Source organism: Falco punctatus, assembly GCF_963210335.1.
Source record: "Falco punctatus genome assembly, chromosome: 9".
In the NCBI taxonomy this organism is placed as follows: Eukaryota; Metazoa; Chordata; class Aves; order Falconiformes; family Falconidae; genus Falco; species Falco punctatus.
In genome coordinates this window covers 28874847-28894103 of record NC_137589.1, presented here as the reverse complement: position 1 = coordinate 28894103, position 19257 = coordinate 28874847, and the positions used below count along the sequence as shown (strand labels likewise).

Below are 19257 nucleotides of genomic sequence, written 5' to 3'. Positions count from 1 at the left end.
CGTCCTGCTTGCAAGCAAACGAGTGCACCTTTGGTGCGGGGTTTGCTAGCTGTTGAACCTCTGCGGTTGCAGAGGCTCCAGCTGAGCTGCTGGTGCGTGCCTGAGGGCTGGATAGGGAGAGCTTTGTCCCTAGTTTACGGCAGGCCAGACAGGGAGCTGACAGCAACGAGCTGGGGAGCAGGGGAGAGGCCACACTCCTGCCTCACCTCGGGGCCAGAGCCAGCCTGCGTTCGGGACTTAAAGACATTCAGGGCATCCCTCCCTGCTCCATAGGACTGATCCCTGTGGTTCGTTCTCCCTTGCCTTAAGTGGGTGCTGCATTTTAAAAACATGTGCAAACCTGTGAACCTGTGAAAATCATAGTGAGAACTTTTTTTTTTTTGCCCTGCACGCTTTTGTTATCTGTCTTCTGGTGCTATCTGGTTTTCTATTCTGGTCTTCTGGTGCTATCTATTCTTCTGGAGCACCTAGCTCAGGGAAGATGCTGAGTACTGCCTCAGAGAGAAAGACTCATGGTAATTTATTTTTTTTTTCCTTAAAGGGGAGATCCCAGATGTCCTTGATAATTAGAAAAATTAGCAAGGACAATTCTGGAAAGGCTGTGGAAGCTAGTATGTAGAATAATGTTTCCAACATGATATATTTCCCTTGGTTTTAAAGCAATAGCTCAGTGGTAAGATTTTTAATTAATTAGTCATTAAATATTGTATTAGAAGTACCACAAGTGATGATAAACTACTCTAGAATACGGTTGGGTTAGTTATTTAGGGAAGGTGGGAGTGGAGGAAGTGATGACAGAAATATGGAAAAGATAAACTTATTTGAGGTTGCTATTGGTTTTTTTTTAATGTAAAACCATCTTTGGTTTGTTTGATTTTTATTTGGCTGTAGGTGGGGAGAGGTGATTTTTTAATATTTAACTACTTTAAAAATAAATAAACTAAAAGACACTACTCTGAAGGGTTAAAAGTCTGAATCTGTGATGGATGTCTGTTGTTTATCCAGTCAATTGGCTTATTGTACAACCTGGATACTTCCATGAATACATGCAGCCCCTAACAAACAAAACCATCTATAACTTGTTTCTTCCTGCTTTTCAGTGGAAATGCAAGCTCAGTCCATCCCCACGTGCATCACCAAGGACAGCGTAAATTTGGGGGCCTTGAGAACCCCGCAGCAATACTTCCATAGTTACTTTGGCTGTGCTTTGCACACCTTCAGCTTTTAATGTAGAGAAGAAAAATGCTTTTTCTCCTTCCTAGCTGTTGTGTGGAGCCTCAGCTCTTTCTGTGCTGCTCTTCTATTTTTTTTCATTGCAGCGAGAGAAAATTACTGTAGCACCCACAGAGGTGTGAAGGGACTCATTCATCTGTGTGGGGAGTGTTAGGTGCCAGGCATATTTCTGAGGATTGAAATACAGGCATTTAAACTAGTACATCCCGAGTCAGCCTTTAACCGGGGCTTTGGGAGATGAGCTCCAGGAAATCTTGCTGCAGTGGCTCACACTATTCGTGCCCACGGCTGTTTTGCCCAGCCCCTGCAAGGGATCGCTGCATCCCAGAGCAGTGCCAGCAGAATGAAAAGTGTCCCCCCCATCTCCACCTCTCAAAGCACAAGATCTTTGGTGCAACTATGAATGAAGATGGGTTTGAGCATGATACCGCCTGTCAAATGGAGCAGGGAAGATACAGCGTGCGTTGCCTTTTGCCTCCCTGGATAGTGATTTCTGGCAGAGAGCTGGCAGCAGCCGTGGCTCCGTGTCCACTGCGGTGACACTGGTGTGGGCTTCTACTGCAAGACACGGTGCCGCCTCCAGCCTCAGCCCAGTGCCTTTCCCCGTGGTGTTTGCTTTTGCACAGCTATTCCAGCAAGCAGAACCGGGGCTGGCAGAGGACTTATTTCCCCCTTCTGCAGGGTAAGACCCTCGTGTGGCTCTGCATGCAGGCCCCCCCCGGCACTGGGGAAAGCGAGCCCACCTTTGGCAACCTACAGCCACAGCCGCTTTCCAGCACACATTTGGCACGCATGATTCCCAACGTGCCTGGGGCTGGGGTCAGCTCACCTGACTGCCAGTCGTGAGCAAGCTCCTCTTAAGAGGCTGCTCCTCCTTTGCAGTCTCTCAAAATGTCATTTCCACTCGCCCTGAAAAATAAATTAAATGGCTGAAACCAGCAAGGCTGGAGGTGCCAGCTGAGGGCAGCGAGACATGCCACCTTGGACCTTGGGGTCAAAGTGGGCATGGTCAGGTCTTTGGGGCTTTCTTCTTTCTCATCCATGTTTCTCAAATCTCTGTGTTTATCCAGGTTTCCAAGGCACCCTTCAGCTTGGTGAGGTGCTCCAGTGGTACCTCTGGTTTTGGGTGGTGTGAGGCAGCTCTCCACTGACTGCCACGGAGTCAGCTGTGTGGCAACAGAAGAGGGAGGGGAGAGGTCATCCCTGTAAAAATACTAAATTGGATTTTATAAGTTTATAGCTATGTTTTGTTTCTTTTACAGAGCTATAATCCTGAGGCTTAGAGTGGTCTGAAAGGAACAGAAACACTTAGCCTTGAACTTTTGTTCTGCTGCTGCTTCTTGTGCCTCTGAGGTACAAAACATAACTGTAAACTTATAATCAATCAAACCAGTGTTCAAGGGCTAAAAAAAGAAACCCCAAAATGGCACAGGCTTCATGTTCAATAGTGAGAAACTTGGGGAGGGCAAACCAGAAGGTTGGAGTTGGCAATCAGCAGGTTTTCAGAGACTGGCTTCCCAGGTAGGTTGGTATGAACCAGCTGGTTTCTTTCTCCCTCTCTTTCTTCCCCCCCCTTGCTCCCCCCTGCAGGATGCACTCTCCAGCCAGAGGCAGGCTGGGCTGCCCCTAAAGGTCCGTTTCTGACATTCACAAGCAGAACGAGCCCAGTGTCACCCTGGTGCAACTGCAAAAGGGGAGGTGTAGCAACCCCATCAGTGGGTCGGAGGCACTGCTGGAGCCTGCTCTGTGAGGTGGGAAAAAGCTCTCTGGGCTGCTTAGAGTGAAATCCAGGTAGCTTGGCTTTCCTCCCCATACTGTAAACCCTATACCTGTGCAGTCTATAGGTGTTACGGACAGACAAACCCCTGCCTTCCCCCAGCCCCACCATCCCCAGCCGCGTGGCCTTTGTTGGAAGCCCCAGGTCCCCCACAGCAAGAGATGGGGGAGGGTTGACTTCAAACTCCACTAAACAGTAGAGGCACAATGCAAACAAATGTATTGCAGCATGCAGCTATGCAAATAGCTTTGGAGCACAGCACGTTTTCCCCAGCATTAATTGCTGCACCGCCGGGGTTGCGTAGCAACAGCTCCGTTTGTGCCTCTGACAGCTCCTGCCCCTTGATGCCTCTGACACCTTCTGTGGCAGGCGGGGAAGGAGAACAGGGCTGCCCTGGGAAAGCTAGAAGGGCCAGGAGGTAGCGAGGGGCTCAGGTGGTAAGATTTGCTTGTGACACGGGGGTGTCTCCTGCTGGCACGGGGCGAGGCGCGCAGCGGGGCTGGAAGTGTGATGTTGGGGCGCAGGAGCAGGGGAGCCCCTGGCAGCCACAGCACTGCGTAGGCAGCTTTCAAGGCTGGCAGCCAGAAAGGGCAGCCCTGCCATCTCCCAGGCTCTGCAGGAAAGCTCCCTGGCTGGTGGGTCGTCTCTCCCATCGCCCTGAATCCTTCAGGATACCCCATACAGGTTTGTGACTGCACTTGCAGCTTGGCTGTAGGCGTAGGGGGTCCCCAGGAAGTCGCCTCTCACTGGCCATGGATCTGCTTTAGGCTTGTGGCTTCTCCAGCCCTTGAGGGAGCTGAGACATTCTTCATGCACACCCAGAGCGAAGAGAGCCTCAGGCCCAGCCCTGTGGGAAGGGTTGAGCCCAGGCACGCAGGAGAAGGCTGCAGATGGTATGGGCAGCCCAGGGCTCCTTCTTGTCTGCTGAGCCCAGCAGCTTCTGTGGGGCTGCCCTGTGCCTCCCAAAAGGCAGGCTCTTCAGAGACAGGGCTGGCTGCCTCTTGAGAACAATCTTTCCTCCTGTTTAGAACCATATTCCCAGTTCCCATCCTCTGCATTCACCAGTCGATGTTCAGCTCCCGCTGTGCCTTTGCCAGCAGGGCTAAGGAACCTGTTAGTACTCATCACCTTCCCCCAGGAAGGCACTTCAGCTCTGCCATCAGCTCACCTCTCCTCTCCTCTCTTGTAAGCCATGTAAACAAGTAGTTTATCTGCAACAGCTTATACAGTCCATAAGCAACCCTGCCTGAAGCCGTGGGGCACTCGAAATAAGTTCTTCTATTACACCTGAGCATGAAACAAGCTCTTCTCCAAAACTGCCTTAAGCAGGGAGGATGTGGGCAATCCTGCATTCATCGACCGCCAAGCAAGAGGATGGCCATGGGCATGTTTTATTTAGTAGTAATAGCCAGAACAGACAGGAATGGTGGGAAATGCTGGGCAGGCACCAAGGCACACGGATTAGCAGGTTCCAGGGAGCACAGAGCTGTGTCTGGGAGATCTGAGGAGGGAGAGGCACAAGCTGTCGCTCAGCATCCTGGGGGGACAGGGAGAGGAAGGACTGGGGTGGGATTCAGCCATGCTTGGAGCCTGGCTGCAGGTGGCAGGGAGAGCTCTGCTCAAGGTTATCCTTTGAAACCCAGAAAAAGGCGATGCTGCCTGCAGCATCCAAACAGGGATGGGCTGGGGAAGGAGCAGGTGGTTCAAGGTGAGAAGTTGCAGCCCATCTTTGAGCCAAAGTGATGTGAAAGCAGAGGACCCTGAGCACAACACGCCCACAGAAGCAGGTGAACTGTGTCACTGAGTATGAGATGGGTCTTCTAAGGACAAAAGGCATCAAAGCTGAATGGATTTATTTCCTTTATCAAGCAGGAAGAATATTTACCTGTTTTTAAAATCTACAGCTTGACAGGCTGTGTGTATCTCAGATTGGCTTCTTGGAGTACAGTGGGGCAGATAAGGTGAAAATGAGCACTGGACTCAGTCACGCTTCAGAGGAAGAAAGTAGGTGAGGGTGAGGCAGAAATGCCACCAGGAGCCTTTAGGACCAGGGAGCCCCGGTTCCCTCACCGTACTAGTGGAATGTGGGTCTCTTCCAGCCCTGCACACTGGTGCGGAGCAGGCGTGACCTGCGACCAGCTGCGTTTGGCATCGCTGCTGCAAGGCAAGGAAGGACCGTGACCAGCCACTTTGGTCCCTTCTCCCAAACGGGGGACTCCCTACACAGCCCTGCAATCTCCTCCCTCGGCAGGCATCGCCCAGCCTGTAGCTCGCCTCTTCTTCCTCACCACCCGCCCGCCCGGGCAACCTCTTCCCCTGTGCCATGGGCTCTTCCTTGGCAGCCATTTGTGTGCAGCACCCGAGGGTGCCCTGACAAGGAGGGAGCTGGCTGCTTCGCCACCATAACCCCTTCCCGAGGCTGCCCGAGTGGGGCGGTGGGGTGGGCCAGGGCAGGGCCACACCTCTGCTGCTGCCGGTATAAATTCAGGCTGGCTGGGGAAGATGGCTGCTGCTCTTAGGAGCTGGGCTTGCAAGCAGGTAAGAGGAAAGCAACCGCCCTCTTTGCAAAGGTGGAGAAAAAGCTGTTCTGAGCTCTGCCTCTTGCAAAGCCCCCTGCTCCAAGCTCTCCTCTTGCAGGGGGGTGAAAGGTTTTTTATCCCCTTTGTTATTCAGCAGGGCAAGGGGAGGAGCTGGGCTGTGTAAGAGATCCTGGCTGACATAACCCTTCCAATACAGAGCTCTGGAGAGGGGCCAGGTTGTACCTGAACATTTTTATTTAAACTAATCCCAGGCATTGCAAATTGAAAGTCATCACAGCGCCAGGTAGAACCAGTTGAGACGGTTGCTGGAGGGCGTTTTTCTCGCCTGGGTGTAGTAAAGCAGTCTCGAGGTACGTTGTTTATCGCTAACCCTGGGAGTATGTTCTGGAAGTGCTGGAGCATGTTCGGTGAGCCGAGAGCACTCAGCCTTGCCGGGCAGTTTGGGGGAAACCCTGCCCCAGAAGTCTTTAAGGAAACTGAGTGGCTGTGACTGGGAGGTGAAGCCTTGTTATGCTTAAAGTCTTGGGCAAACTGGAAAGCAGAGGAGTGGCTAGCAGACGCTCAGGGCAGGTTTGGCTGCAGCCTAGCATTTCTGGGCAAACAGGAGACCGGCTGCCACCTGGCCAGCCCCTGGGCACCTTTCCCTGCCCTTTGCTGAATTTGGGAGCAGATCCCTCGAGCCGGGGGAAGCAGGTTGCTGGAGGTGCCTCAGCGGCACTTGTCAGTTCAAAGAGAGCAGCCAGCAAGCAGTAAGTAAGCAGCAGGTGAGGGCTGCCCGGGGCCGGCTCCAGCACGCCGGCTGCCACCGTGCATGGCTGGCTCTGGTCCCTGGCTTTCCTTCTTCCTTCTCTCTGCCGACAGCTCCTCCAAGCCAGGACTCTTCCTCCTTGTCCACCTGTCAAGCCCTGTGCCTGGCAGCTTGGGGAGGGGAAAACCCACTCCACATAAAGCTGCTTTTTCCCCACCCTGGCCCCGAACGCTGCCGTAAGTGTTGCCCCCCCCCCCACCCAGCCGAGCAAGTGAGTTCGGCATCTGATGCTGGGGTGGAGAGCAAGGCTGTAGCGGGGGAGGGAAACAACTCTCACTCCTCTGGTACGAGGCCAGGAGGTGCAAAGTGCAACTGTTACTGCAAAGCAATCTGGCATTGCTGGCAAAGATCCTGTACCGGGCAGCACCGGTGCCAAGGCGTGCGGCCCCTTCGGTTTGGCGAGGACTGGGTGGGAATCACCTCCGCTGCCATTGGGAACTGATAGTTTTGATAACAGTACCTGGCACGGCACTCCTGATGAGTTCATGCAAACCCTGGGTAATTATCCCATAACCTTCCACTGCTAAGTCCTAATTAGTGGCCTCTGCCAAGCAGGTAAATGATAATCGCCTCGGTTTGAGAGCTAGCTAGTGGCAGCGATCCTGTGCTGTAGCACACCTTTCTGGGCAGCCACTGCGTGTTGACAGTCAGCCCATCAGCTGCAGAGCCACTTTATTAAATGGCAGTAAATCAAAGGTCAGTGCAAATGGCAAGGCACCACGCCACACAAGGGTGCATTGCTATCTGCACATCCTGCAGGCTGGGAGCTCACCCAAATTTCTGCACTGATTACAGAGGAAGCGCAGACCTGCTCAGTTTGTTGTAGATTCATCTTCTGCCACTGAGGTGTAAGCAGAATTTGAAGACTCAGCTGGGATGCTACTCTGCTCCCATCCCACGTGGCTGTTCAGGTTGAGCATACAGGGGCGTGCAGCCGTCCTGGTGGGTCCCAGAAGTGCTGGGTCTTCCACACTGGGCACCGTGCAGATACTAAATCTGATTCTCACTGGAAAACTTAGGTTTGCTTTGAACATGTCATGTGGTGCCTACACACCAGGATGTCCTAGGCAGAAGTGTGATTGTGGGTGCTGTGGCAGTGGGAGACAGACAACAGTGCAGTCCGTGTCCTGCCAGCACTATGCATATGTAAGTGTGCGTGCTGGGGACTGAAGAGATAACTGCGAGCCCCATGACAGCAGGATGCTTGATCTTACCTGGAGGTCAGGCAAATGATATACCTGAATGGGAAGAGAAGGGTTATTCCAGTTTTGCAGCATAAACTTTTATTCCCTGGGACATGTTACTGATTGCTTCTCTCTTTGTCTCTCTAGTGAGGATGCAGCAGACACAATAGCAATAGACTCTAACAATCAGCCGAAGTCTCCACTGGAAAAGTTTATGGTCAGACTGTGCACACATCACCAGAAGCAATTCATTCGTGTGCTGAACGACATATACACTGAAGTACAACCAGACTCTGAAGGCCAGCAGTTGTCTGAATCCGAGACCATGGAGGCCTCTACTTGTGGCTCTGGTTGTAGCCAGCGAAGCACTGAAAATCAGGATAAGGGTGCTACTTGTACTGAATCAAAGCCCCCTTCTTCCTCGGACCCAGGACAGTCGGGGTCCGATATCCCCCTGCATGTTACAGGACAAGCCCCGAAGCAGCCGATGGAGCTGAAGTCTCTGGACAGAGCAGAGAGCTCCAGTCCTGCTTTGAGAAGGGACTTCTCCGAGCTCCCCATCACCAGACTTCGTTCTGCTAGTCCAAAGGATAGCTCCACCCAGGGATACCTCAGCGCGTTGAACTCTTCCTCTTTGAATTTCCATCATGCCGCAAAGACCCTGGAAGGGCAGCAAGCTGCTGGGCATGAGCAAGAAGCCGGTGTGAGAAAGTGTGAGGACAATAAAGAGCAGCTAGCAGGTAAGACTCTCGTGGAAGGTTATATCTCGGTCAAAGTGGCAAATGTGAATGGCAGCGAGGACAGCTTAGAGAGCTGTCTGGGGTCCCAAAAGAGCTCTTTCAGAGCTCTGCCAGAAGAGTCCTGGGATCCCAGCTTTGCGGTGACCCCCCCTCGCAGAGCTGACAAAGAGAACACTTTGCAATGCAGCTCGAAAGCATCTTTGCACCAGGACTTAGACGCAAAAGAACAAGATGCGAGACCAAAGCAAGAAAACCACCTGCACGCCACAGCCAAGGGCAAGGCAGGCTGCCACCTGCACCTGGCTGACAAGGGCCCGCTTGACAAGTCCAAAGAGGGCTGGCTGCCCACCACCACCGCGCCAGCCGCCCACCGGACCCCCAGCGGGCACCCCCGCGCCAAGGCAGCCCCCCTCAGATCCACTCGGAAGAACAAGAAGGCATCAGGGCTGAGGATCAATGACTATGACAACCAGTGTGACGTGGTCTACATCAGCCAGCCCATCACCGAGTGCCATTTTGAGAGCCAGCGGCTGGTGTCGTCCCGCAAGACAGCAAGGAAGAGCACGCGGGGGTATTACTTCAACGGGGAGTGCTGTGAGCTCCCAACGGTGCGCACGCTGGTTAAGAGCTCCCGGGTGGAGGAGAGGGGGAGCAGCCCGGCACTGCGAGCAGAGACCCTCGTAAGCGCTAAGCCACCCCTGGTGCTCTCGGTGGAGGGGTCTGCTGGGGCAGGGCGGGAAGGCGAGAAGAGGGTTTCCCTGCGGCTCCTGGCTAAAGGGGCACCAACCAGCCAAGAAACGAAAGAGAGAGCTGAGCCAGCCTCTGTGCAGCCCTGGGATACCCGGGCGCTGCGGTCGAGGGAAGCCACCATGGCCATGCCCTTCTTCTCCCTCTCTGCTCCACCCAGCCCCCAGATAGAGGACAGCTCAGCCAGCTCGCTGCCCCCCAGCTCCCCTCCTGCTGAAGGAGGGGGGATGAGAGTGGGAGGCACCATCCCCTGGGAAGCTGGCAGCAGCCTGGGCTCCTCCAGGGACAGCAGTGGCGGCGGGCAGGCCGCCGATTTTGCTGCCCTTCCCGTCTCAGAAGTGCCCAGCGGGGAGGAATGTTGTCCAGGCTCTGACGTACAAACTGATCCAGACCTCCCCACCAGCCCAGAGCTAAAGTCCCTGTTGCAGCCCTCTGCTACTGCAGACACAGCACCCCTGGCGCACGATGGTGCCACAGATCCAGCCCAGCTTCCAGGCGCGGAGGATGCGGAGCCCTGCGGGCTGTGTCTGGTAGAGCCCTGCCCACGCTCGCCAGGCTGGGAGGGTCCTGATGAGCCCCTTGCCACCATGAATGGGGAAAGTCCCCCCGAGCCCCCTGCCAGCTTGCAGTGTGTGGATGTGAACAGAGGCATCGATGATAAACCAGAAGCCAAATTACTGAGCATGGTGGGTGACGGTGCCCTTGAGCAAGAGGAGGCTGTGCCAGCCAGCACAACCCTCCCTGAAATCTCAGAAGAGGAGGCAGTGCAGAGTAACAGCCCAGCAGGTGAAAAAGAGCCCATTGAAGGGGAGATGCCACCTGAACCTGATGGCTCAGACACTGCAGGAAAAGGCTCTGTCTCTTCCAAGGACAGTCTAGACAAGAAGCGAAAGAAAGGCAGGAGAGTGCTTGTGGCATCGGACCGGCGCCTCCGAAGCCAGCAATCTCAGTCACCCGCCGAGGGCAGTGCTGAGGATACTGGTTCTTCCAGCTCTGTGCAGCTTCCTTGCCTTCAGATCAAACTCTCCAAGAGCCCTGGCGCTAAGCGGTTCAAGAGAGAAGTGCAGCTGGATGGGACAGCATCCATGCACTTCCCAAACGACTGCTTCCCCAATGTGCTGCTCAAAACCAGCGAGGGGCCGGGCACCGACCAGGCTCCAGAGAGCATCGCTGAGAAGCGGCCAGGTGAGGAGAATGGTGTCACTACCAGACAAACCTACAAAAGCATCTTAGCGAAAGAGACTGTGGCAGAGGGAGAAAATTCCTCTAAAGATGACCCCCCTGCTAATGGCAGCCAAAGTCAACAGGGTGAGATGCAGGAAATCAGCATTCAGGCTGATTCTGAGAAGAGAAGCATTCTCCTTCCTCCAGAGAGCAGCGTGCCCGCAAACGATACCGAGCAAGTGGATGTGAAACCAGGCGATGCCAGTGCAAAGGATGAGGAGAGCCCTGACAGTGCCATGGATGTGAGCAGGCTGGAGAATTATAAGCTGGTGGCCAGTTCACCTTCATGTCCCAGCAGCAGAGGGGGAAGCAAGCATCTTCCAGCAAAGGCCGTGAAGCATAAAAAGGTTGCCCTGCAGTTTTATAACTTAAGAAATGCACCCGCCCCCATAGACACTGCAAAAAAGAGCACACCAGGGAAGGAGTCTATGCAAGCGATCCCCAAACCGAGGGACGAACGCAGTTCAGGGAATGATGACTCCCCGGTGTTGGAGGACATAGACATGGCTGACAGCAAACCAAAGTTCATGGAGTGGTGTGCTGAAGAGGAGAACCAGGAGCTCATTGCCGAGTTCAACACCCAGTACATGAAAGTTCAGAAGGGCTGGATTCAGCTGGAAAAGGAGGTGCAGCCACCCCCCAAGGTAAAGAACAAAGCCGACAAACTGAAAGAGATCTGGAAAAGCAAGAAGAGGACAAGGAAAAGTAGAGGCTCGCTGGAAGTGCAGAAGCTTTCTCCCGTCCAGATGCTGTTTATGAAGGCCTTTAAGCTGTCTGACATCTGCCAGTGGTTTCTGGAGACAACTGAAACCAGGTCTCTAGTGATTGTGAAGAAACTCAACACCCGTCTCCCAGGGGAGATCCCCCCCATCAAAGTTCCCATGCAGAAGTACTCCTCCTCCAGTCTCTACCCCAGCTCACTGCAAGCTGAACGGTTGAAAAAACATCTCAAGAAGTTTGCTGCCACTACCCCAGCTCGGAATAACCTGAAAAACCAAAAGCTTTGGGCCAAAATTCGGGAGAATGCTGATAAAGCGGAGGCTGAAGAAGCCACCACTCCCAGCCAGATGTCTCCCACTGATGCCAGCACTGAGGACCTGAGCAAAGACAAAACTATCCAGCCTGCGCCCAGCCTGCCCACACAGGCCAGCACCAGGATCCTGCGCAAGTACTCCAACCTGCGGGGCAAGTTCCGAGCCCAGCACCGTGTGGTGAAGGCGGAGAAGAAGAGCGATGGCCCGGGGGACCACCTGTCCCTGGAGAGCAAGCAGAGCCGGAAGAGCGTGTGCATCAACCCACTGATGTCTCCAAAATTGGCCTTGCAGATCAAAGCAGATGCCTTTCCTGCTAAATCCCCATCAGTGGATGGGAGCGGGAAGGGGCGGAAGGGGAAGAGCAGGTCCCAGGAGGACCCCTTGCCCAAAGCCGACCTCCAGCTCAGCAGGAAGAGGAGGATGCTGAAGGAGAGCGGGAGCACCCAGGAGCGGTCTGGCTCCTCCACCAAGGACAAGCTGCCTGCCAAGAAGGCCAGTAAAATAAAACATTCGGAGGTCAGTGCAAAGGCTCCCGCCACCCGAAAGCAGGCTGCCATGGAGAGGAGCAATAAGCTGGCTAGGAAAATGTCTTTGAAAGACAAGAGAGCCCCGAAAAGGCAGCTGGAGAAGGTGCGGCTCCCCTTGCGGAAGGGAAAGGAGAACACGAGCAGACGGGCTGTGCTGCCCCCCGGCCAGGAGGAGCTGGCCAAGTCCCCGAAGCAGAAGCCTCTGGGGGAGTCCTCCACACGGTCGCAGAAGTTGGCCAACAAGAAGCCCAGCAGTGGGAAGACCCTGACAAGGTCCATGAAGAAGATGCAGGAGAGCAGCGGGTCACAGGGCAAGAGGAAGCTGAGGGCAAAAGTGGACTGTTCGCACAGCAAACGCTCGCGACTGGACCCGAAATAGCAAAGAACCGGTAGCCATGTACAAAACTGATGTATAGTAGTAACCCTTTACCATGCATTAACTAAAGCTGCTTTTATAAGCTGTAGCAAGCCTTTAAAAATCCGCAGTTAAAGGATAATGCCCGTGATTTTAGGCATCGGCAGATGTGTCTTGGACAGAGAAGAGGTCGGCCTGTCTGGCTCTGCTGTTCAGAAGGAAGTTTCTGCAGTTTGAACGTTCCTTGGTTTTTTTTTAAACTTGGAACTAGGCAGTTTTAGTTAAAAGTACAGTGCCTTATTTATCACTTTAAAAAATAAAAATAAGAAGCTCGTCTGTGTGATTTGGAGGCTTGCGTTTTATACTTGAGGCACAAGCACTTGTACTGTAGCAGAAAGAAAACCACCTTTGTGCACATGAAGTAGCTTTCGGCAGCCTTTGGGTGCACGCAAACATTTCCCTTTCCTTCAGAGTCCTCCTTCTGTCTGTCTTCTTAGTGGCATTTGAAACAAAACCAAAACTATTTCCCATCACTGAGAGAGAGAAAGGTGAATCTGTCCTTTGTTGGTTCGTTAGTAGCAGCTGCTGGTGTCCCGTAATGTTACCTGCATAAAAGTATTAATTAGCTACTGGTGTGTGTACTGCTGATGGCTGCTTTGCTCCCCCATCGCACAGCCCGTGGGTGGGGAGGTCCCACTCAGGCGGAGGTGGCGGAGGAGATGCTGCGGGGGCTCTGGGTACCAGGTGGGCACACTGGGCTGCATCCATCTTTAGTTCTTGCTGGCTTCAGGGATGAATCGGTCCTGCTGCATCCTGCTTTTGGACAGACCTCCTCCTGTTTTGCTGCCCTCGTGGTGATTTCTGTGGTCTCTTGACGGCAAAGCAGTTTCCACAGCGCTTCGCTGAAGGTTGAATCTCTCCCTTTTTTTGGGCTCGAGCTCCTGATGTTGGTGCTCTGCAGAAGGGGAGCCCTGGCCCTGTGTTGTTGTGCACGCCTTGCCTAAGTGCCCTCCTAAACCAGGATTTGCAGTTGGAATAGGGTTGGGATAAGGGACTGACTTAGGTTTATTTTTTACCTTCATTTGCATTTCTAGCAAAGTGCGGTTGGTTTGTCCTTGCTTGTGTCTGGTGCTGTGGAGTCTGAAGGCAGCCAAGCCTCTGCTCTGTCCCGCACGACACCTTTGCAGGGCTCCTCTACAAGCCTCTGCAGCGTGTTTAAAAGGCAGCTAGGGGCCTGCAGGCGTAGAACAGGGTCACGGTCTGAGAGAAACCTGTTAGAAGTGCACGGAGCATGTGGCTGTGCTGGCTCTGCTTGGGCACAGATGATCAGAAGTGGCTGCTGTGGTCTGTGCTTGGGGAAGGGACTCTGCTCAGCATCTCCACGGCTTCATTTTCACATTGCTGCACAAAGTCTGTTTGAATGAATCCCAATGCAAGCCTCCTCCCGCGCAGCAATGCCTGGGAGGGCACCGTGTGGGCTCTGAGGTCACCCGACCTTTAACAGCTGCTTGCTGGTCCTTGCTCAGCTCCTTGTCCCTGCTGAGAGCAAGGCGCTGGAGCAGGACAGGCATTCAAGAGCCACCTGCCCTGGGGGCAGAGGCTAGAGAGGGCTCAGCTGCAACAGGAATTGCTTTCCATAGTTGGCATTGAACCCCGGAACCCAAAGCCTGTGGACTGGAAGTGGAAAGCAGGTAATTCTCTTTAAATCTTTCATTGTACTCATTTAGAGGATGAAACAAGGTGTTTGAGATTTGCACGCCCTTTGCAGAGCACCTCTGGCTCTCTTGCAGGTATTCCCTTCCCCCAGCGCTGACGCACACGAGGCTGCAGCACATTTTTCTCTTTACTATGAAATGGCTGATTTAAAAAAAATAAATAATCTTTTTTTCCTTCCCTTTGAATCATGCTAGAATAAGTTAACTCTCTGAACAGCTAGGAAGTGATTAAATCTAGCCTGTCAGTCCCTGTACAGATTAATATGAAGTTATCTATTACTTTAATTTTTACTGCATGCATTAAATATGTCAAACATTCCATCAGAAAAGATTTAAAAGTGTTTCAGGAGAGGTGTGTGGCAGGAGGGCACTGATGGCAGTTAAATGACTGATCTGTACCTTTCTTACAGGTTGTCTTTCCTCTTGCTTCTCCATCCATACTTACGGTCCTGTAACCTCTCCGCAGGCACGGGGCCCCAGGATTTCCCCTCCTTCCCCGGGGCCAGGTGTGCATGCGAGCACCCCTCTTGCCTCTGCTCCTCGTGCCGCTCCCCTGCAGCAAACCCCCCCCTTCCCCATCCTTCGCCATCACTCCCGAAGCGCCTGTGCCAGGCTACGCATGCCGAGACATGCAGGGCACCACACGCCGAGCGCTCCTCGGGGCTTGCTCTCTCTCGTTCTCTTTCATTTTTTAGCTGCTGGTAAATGCAGGCTGTCCTGCTCTCCATCTTCTGTACTTTTGGGAGCGGGAACCTCATTACACCTCGAGAAAGCAAGTGGAGAGAGGCTTTCTAGATGGGGTGCTGCTGCTCCAGCCTCCCGGCTGCCTCCTTGCACCCTGGGGCTTCACCAGCACCCAAGCGTTGGCTTGAGTGTGGCGAGGCTGGGAGATGGCAGGTGTCACACTGGTGTGGGAGCGGAGCAGCTTCTGGGCATCTGTCCCAGTTCGGTGTGTGCTGCTCGGCTTAGGTGGCGGTGGGATCGGTGTGCTGAGCTTCCTGGCAGTGCCCCTGCCAGGTGTCAGCTCCGGAGAGGAATGGTCAGGACCTGTTGTGTGGAGAAATCAGAGGTGCTAATAGGGAAACCATATTCCTCCCACCCCTTTGAACTTCCAGTCTTGATCTGTAGCCTTCTGTTGTGTTGCTGCGGTTTGGCTTGGTGCAAAGAGCCTACTGACTTTTATTAGGAGCTGGGCTGTGCCTTGTAGGTGTAAATCTGCATTTCTGCACCCTCTGATGAGGAAAGGTGGAGGGTGTGGGTTTTATCCAGGTGGGGCTGAAAAGAGGGTTTGTTATTCTTGTCTTCAGAAAGGAAATTAAGAGAAAGCAAATAATTCTGAGGGTTTTTTTTTTTCAAAGAAAACCGGTTTTTAAATACAGTAGCCTCAGCATGCTGCCTGGGATCAGCCCAGGCCAGGCATGCGCTGCATGTCCCCCGTGGGCACCTGGCGCAGGTGGGCAGATGGCGGAGCAGCACCCTGGGCATCTGCAGGGAAGTGGGGAGCAGGTTTGCAGGAGGTGCAAGCTGGGCTGTCCCAGGGGGTCTTGTCAGAAGGGACACCCCCCACCCCGGCTCCCTGTTCCACTGTCCCTGGTGCCGCAGCCTCTGCAGGGCTCTCCCTGGCCAGGCACACAAACCCTGCTCAGAGGTGCCCTGCTCTCTGCCTCCTCCTTTCCTCCCAGCAGCTCCCCCTGTTTAAAAATTACAATTGTGAGGAAAACTGGGGTGATTCTTCTCTACACCATGCTGTTTGTGAGGAGCTGGCAGGGACTTTTCCCCCCACAGCTGCTGCACTGAGTGGTGGGTTTAACTCGTGAAGGTAGGTTTTGTGGAGAACAGGCTTGTTTGCCAAGGGATGTGTAGGGTGAAGCCATCGCGTATGGCTAAATTATTGCAGCAAGCACTTGGGGCACAAACTCTCCAGCCCACCTCGAGCTGAGAATATTGGTGCTTTAGTACAAGTTCTCTGAATTACAGATTTGTGCAACCCATTGGGTTACTCCGGGAGAAGATGCCCCAGGAGTTAGGTAGGCTGGAGGGGTTGTCATATCTAGAAAAGCATTAAGACTTTCTGCTCTGAGGAAAATCCCAGGAAAGTCCTTGCCAGGCTCCTTTCCTTGCTGTCACTGCTTCTGGAGATGCCATCTTCGGCCCCGCTGCCTCTCCTGTGTGCATTCTCCACTTGACACCAGTAGTAGCTGCCAGGTCTTGCAGACTACAAGGCCTGCTTTTAATGGGCTTTGCACTTGCTTTTGTGAGTGCTTTGTTTTAGGGCAGGAAGGAGAAATGCTGTAATTTACTAGAAAATTAAATTTCCGTTTAATTTGCTAGCAAATTAAAGGGTCTGCATGTGAGGTGACTGCCTGGCAGGGTGGCATTGCCTGGGTAGTTCCATTTTCTTTATCAGTGCTCAGATGTTTGATTTTTTTTCTCCTTTTCTTTTTTTCCCCAATCAGTCCTCATGTTGCATTACTCTCTTCCTGATTTACCTCCCAATTTCCTCTCTCCATGCAGCCACGTTTCAGCTAGAATAGTGCACAAGAGAGGTAATTCCATATATATAACCTGTTGCTCTTTGTTAATGACTTGGGACATGCACTACTTGTTTCTGTTTGCTCTGCAGTGAGGCAGCAGTGAGGTGTGCTGCTGAGGCACGGCCCCTACATTAGAGCGGCCCGTTCCCAATAAACACAGATTCTACGCAATGCAAGGGATGCACAGGGAGCTGCAGACGATCTTAATGAATGGAGGCAAGTAAGCGACACGATTTATCGCCTTATTCCACAAGGGCATGAAGTGCGTTTCTGTTTGCTATGGTGCAGAGTTGCCCACTGGCACTACCACAGTGCCATCCTCAGCTCCGCAGCTTCATTGCGCTCCTCCTCCTCGGCCACCACTCTCTGCTCTGCTTCTCCAGCTCCGGATTTCAGCACAAGTGCTGTGTCCCACAAAACAGACCTCTCCTCCTTCTGTTACTTTGGGTTTCCACGCTGGCCACTTTCTTATCCTGTTCTTGAAACTAGTCTCCGTCCCAGCTTCCCAGTCCATGTACTGGGAGCAGCATCGCCTTAGCTCTGCACCGCCACAGATGTCCTTACTGTCCCTTTGCTGCCAGCCTCCCTCTCTCCTGTGCATGGTTACCCTTTCCTCTCTCACCTCAGCAGCAGTGGTCCCGGGTCTTCACATCTGACGTGGTCAGGAACAATCCACCTTACCTAACCTCCAGGAGAGGCTGGGTTTGCCAAACTCAGAGTCAAAATTTATCTGTCGGGGGTTGAGGGCTGCAGCAAGAGCAGTTTGAGCCCAGGATGGCTCCTTCTGTCTGTTAGGTTCTTGTCTAGCAATGCCAGCTCTGGAATGGGTTTCTCTGCTGGTGGGGCTTGTGCAGTATGTCCAAGGTGTGCACGTGTTTATATTCATCTTAATTCATCACTAATGAGGTCCTTTTTGCTTGTGTTTGCTGTGTGCAGTGGTGTTTCTGTGTTCAACTGCCAGCGCGTCAGTGAGACGCATTTGCAGCAAGCCTCCTCCAGAGAGCTGGCTGGCTGGCACTGATGCTTTCAGCAAACTTTCTGCTGTATTGCTGATCATCCTCTGTGAGCCAGGAGAGTGGCATGAACTTGTCCCTGCTGCTCTCCACGTCCCTGTCCCTCCTGTGCCGGGGGGGCAGCTCGTGCAGCGCTGGGCTAAGCGAGCTGGTGGGCTGCCCGAGCTGCTCTTTGCTGGCACACAGATGAGCGAAGCTGCAGCCCAACCTGTGTCCTAGCTGCTCACATGGCACCTCTGGAAATGCCAGCGTTTCCAAAAGCCCTAGTAACCTCCCAGGAAACAGAGACGCAATTTCAGAAAGACACAGACGTACCACTGCCCTGTTTTTAAGACTTGGTGATGAACAGTTTCTCCCTCCAGCTCGTATTCTTTCAGCCTACAACTGCATTCCCAGTTGAAGGCAACTGGAAAAGCCACAGTTCCCAGCCTCCCGTAGGCATGGGCAGTGCCTGAGGCGGCAGGGAGGTGTGGGCTGCTGCCCGGCTTGGGCTATCGCCTTCCCACCGCTGGCAGCCGTGCCAGGGGAAGGGGCTGAGCCCCAGCCAAGGTGTCCTCAGGTCTCCATCCTCGAGCTGTATGCCTGAACGGCCCAGGAGTGAGGCAGGGGTAGGCTCCCCCTGGCCAGGGAGCTTTTCTTGTAGGAGCAGGTTTTTTGAGCTACGAGGCTACAATGTCCCTGCATTGTGCGTGTCCCTCCCCCCTGTGTGTCGTAGCATCCGTTCGGCCCATCCTTTAGCTTGGTGGTTGTGAAATGAATCCATCTGTTCTAAGATGTTCTCAGGAGTTCTTGTTTGTATTAAGCTCACCCCTAGGCTTAGCAGAAATCACGGCCCCCACCCTTCCTCCTCCCCTCCCGGCGGACAAGCCCTCTCCTTCACGAGCACTTCCACCCTCTCCCCAAAGGGCAACGGGGGCAGCGGGCGGTTTTGGTTCAGGGCACGTTGGCAGCTTGGGGGCAGCTGGAGGAGCTGGGATGCAGCCGGCCGGCGTTTGCGGCATGGGTCTGGAGGCCGGGTGGTCCCTCGGGCTGTGTTGCTAGCCAATGTTTTCTAAGTCTGTTTGTAAGAGTACCTAATTTTAAAATGAAATGTGAATATATATTATGTGTAGGTGCCATGTAAGATAGTGTTGTGCTAGGCGGCAGGATGCTAACCTACTTTTTAAGCGGTTTTGGGGCAGGAAAAAGCATTTTTCTCTCACTTCATGCTCACAGATCTAATATTGTAAATAGTGTTTTTTAATATTTATTTCATGGGCTTTCCACAGGTTCTTGTTCTGACTGGTGTGTCGGTTGGTGGGGCTGTATTGCCCAGCGTGCCGCAACCAAAGGGCTGGCTATTGCGTGGGGGGATGGGATGGGATGGGATGGGACTGGATGGGGTGGGGTGGGGTGGGTGGTGGTGGTGTTTGGTCAACTTCACATCAAAGTTGAAGCATCAACTCTTTCTCTTCATCTCATTTTGATGATGTCAGACCTGGTCAATGGCCACGGTCCCTGGGGAGGCAGTGAGCTCCTGTGGCCGGCCAGGGTGGCCATTCCCCGGGGCGAGGGGCACTGCAAGCAATAAGATTTGTAGTAATAATGTCTGCTTCGATGGCAGGGGCTCTAGGGGCTCAGGGCTGGGTGGGAATGACCCTGCTTCTGGTGGGGGCTCAGTCCAGCACAGCATGGCGGTGGGGGTGTCTCTTGGGCTGGGGATGCCCAACGAGGCATCCCCAGGAACGCAGGAGGTGAGGGCTGCTGTCACCCCCAAGGAACTCCCCCCAAAACGGCCAGGGTAGGGTAGGTAGCTACTGATAGCGAACTCCCACTTGCAAATTACT

The 19257-nt window shown here is 53.5% G+C and overlaps 1 protein-coding gene across 11 annotated transcripts in view; it reads left to right on the top strand.

Moving 5' to 3' along the window:
* The window catches only part of LCOR (ligand dependent nuclear receptor corepressor), an 89258-nt gene that overhangs the window by 68802 nt on the left and 1199 nt on the right, over positions 1 to 19257 (top strand). For all 11 annotated transcript variants that reach the window (XM_080402368.1, XM_080402362.1, XM_080402361.1 and 8 more), the window contains one exon: positions 7690 to 19257. This exon is cut by the window's right edge and continues 1199 nt beyond it. In XM_080402368.1, coding sequence (XP_080258494.1) covers positions 7690 to 12193 — 4504 coding nt within the window. In that variant the 3' untranslated portion in view covers positions 12194 to 19257. The remainder of the gene's footprint in view (positions 1 to 7689) is intronic.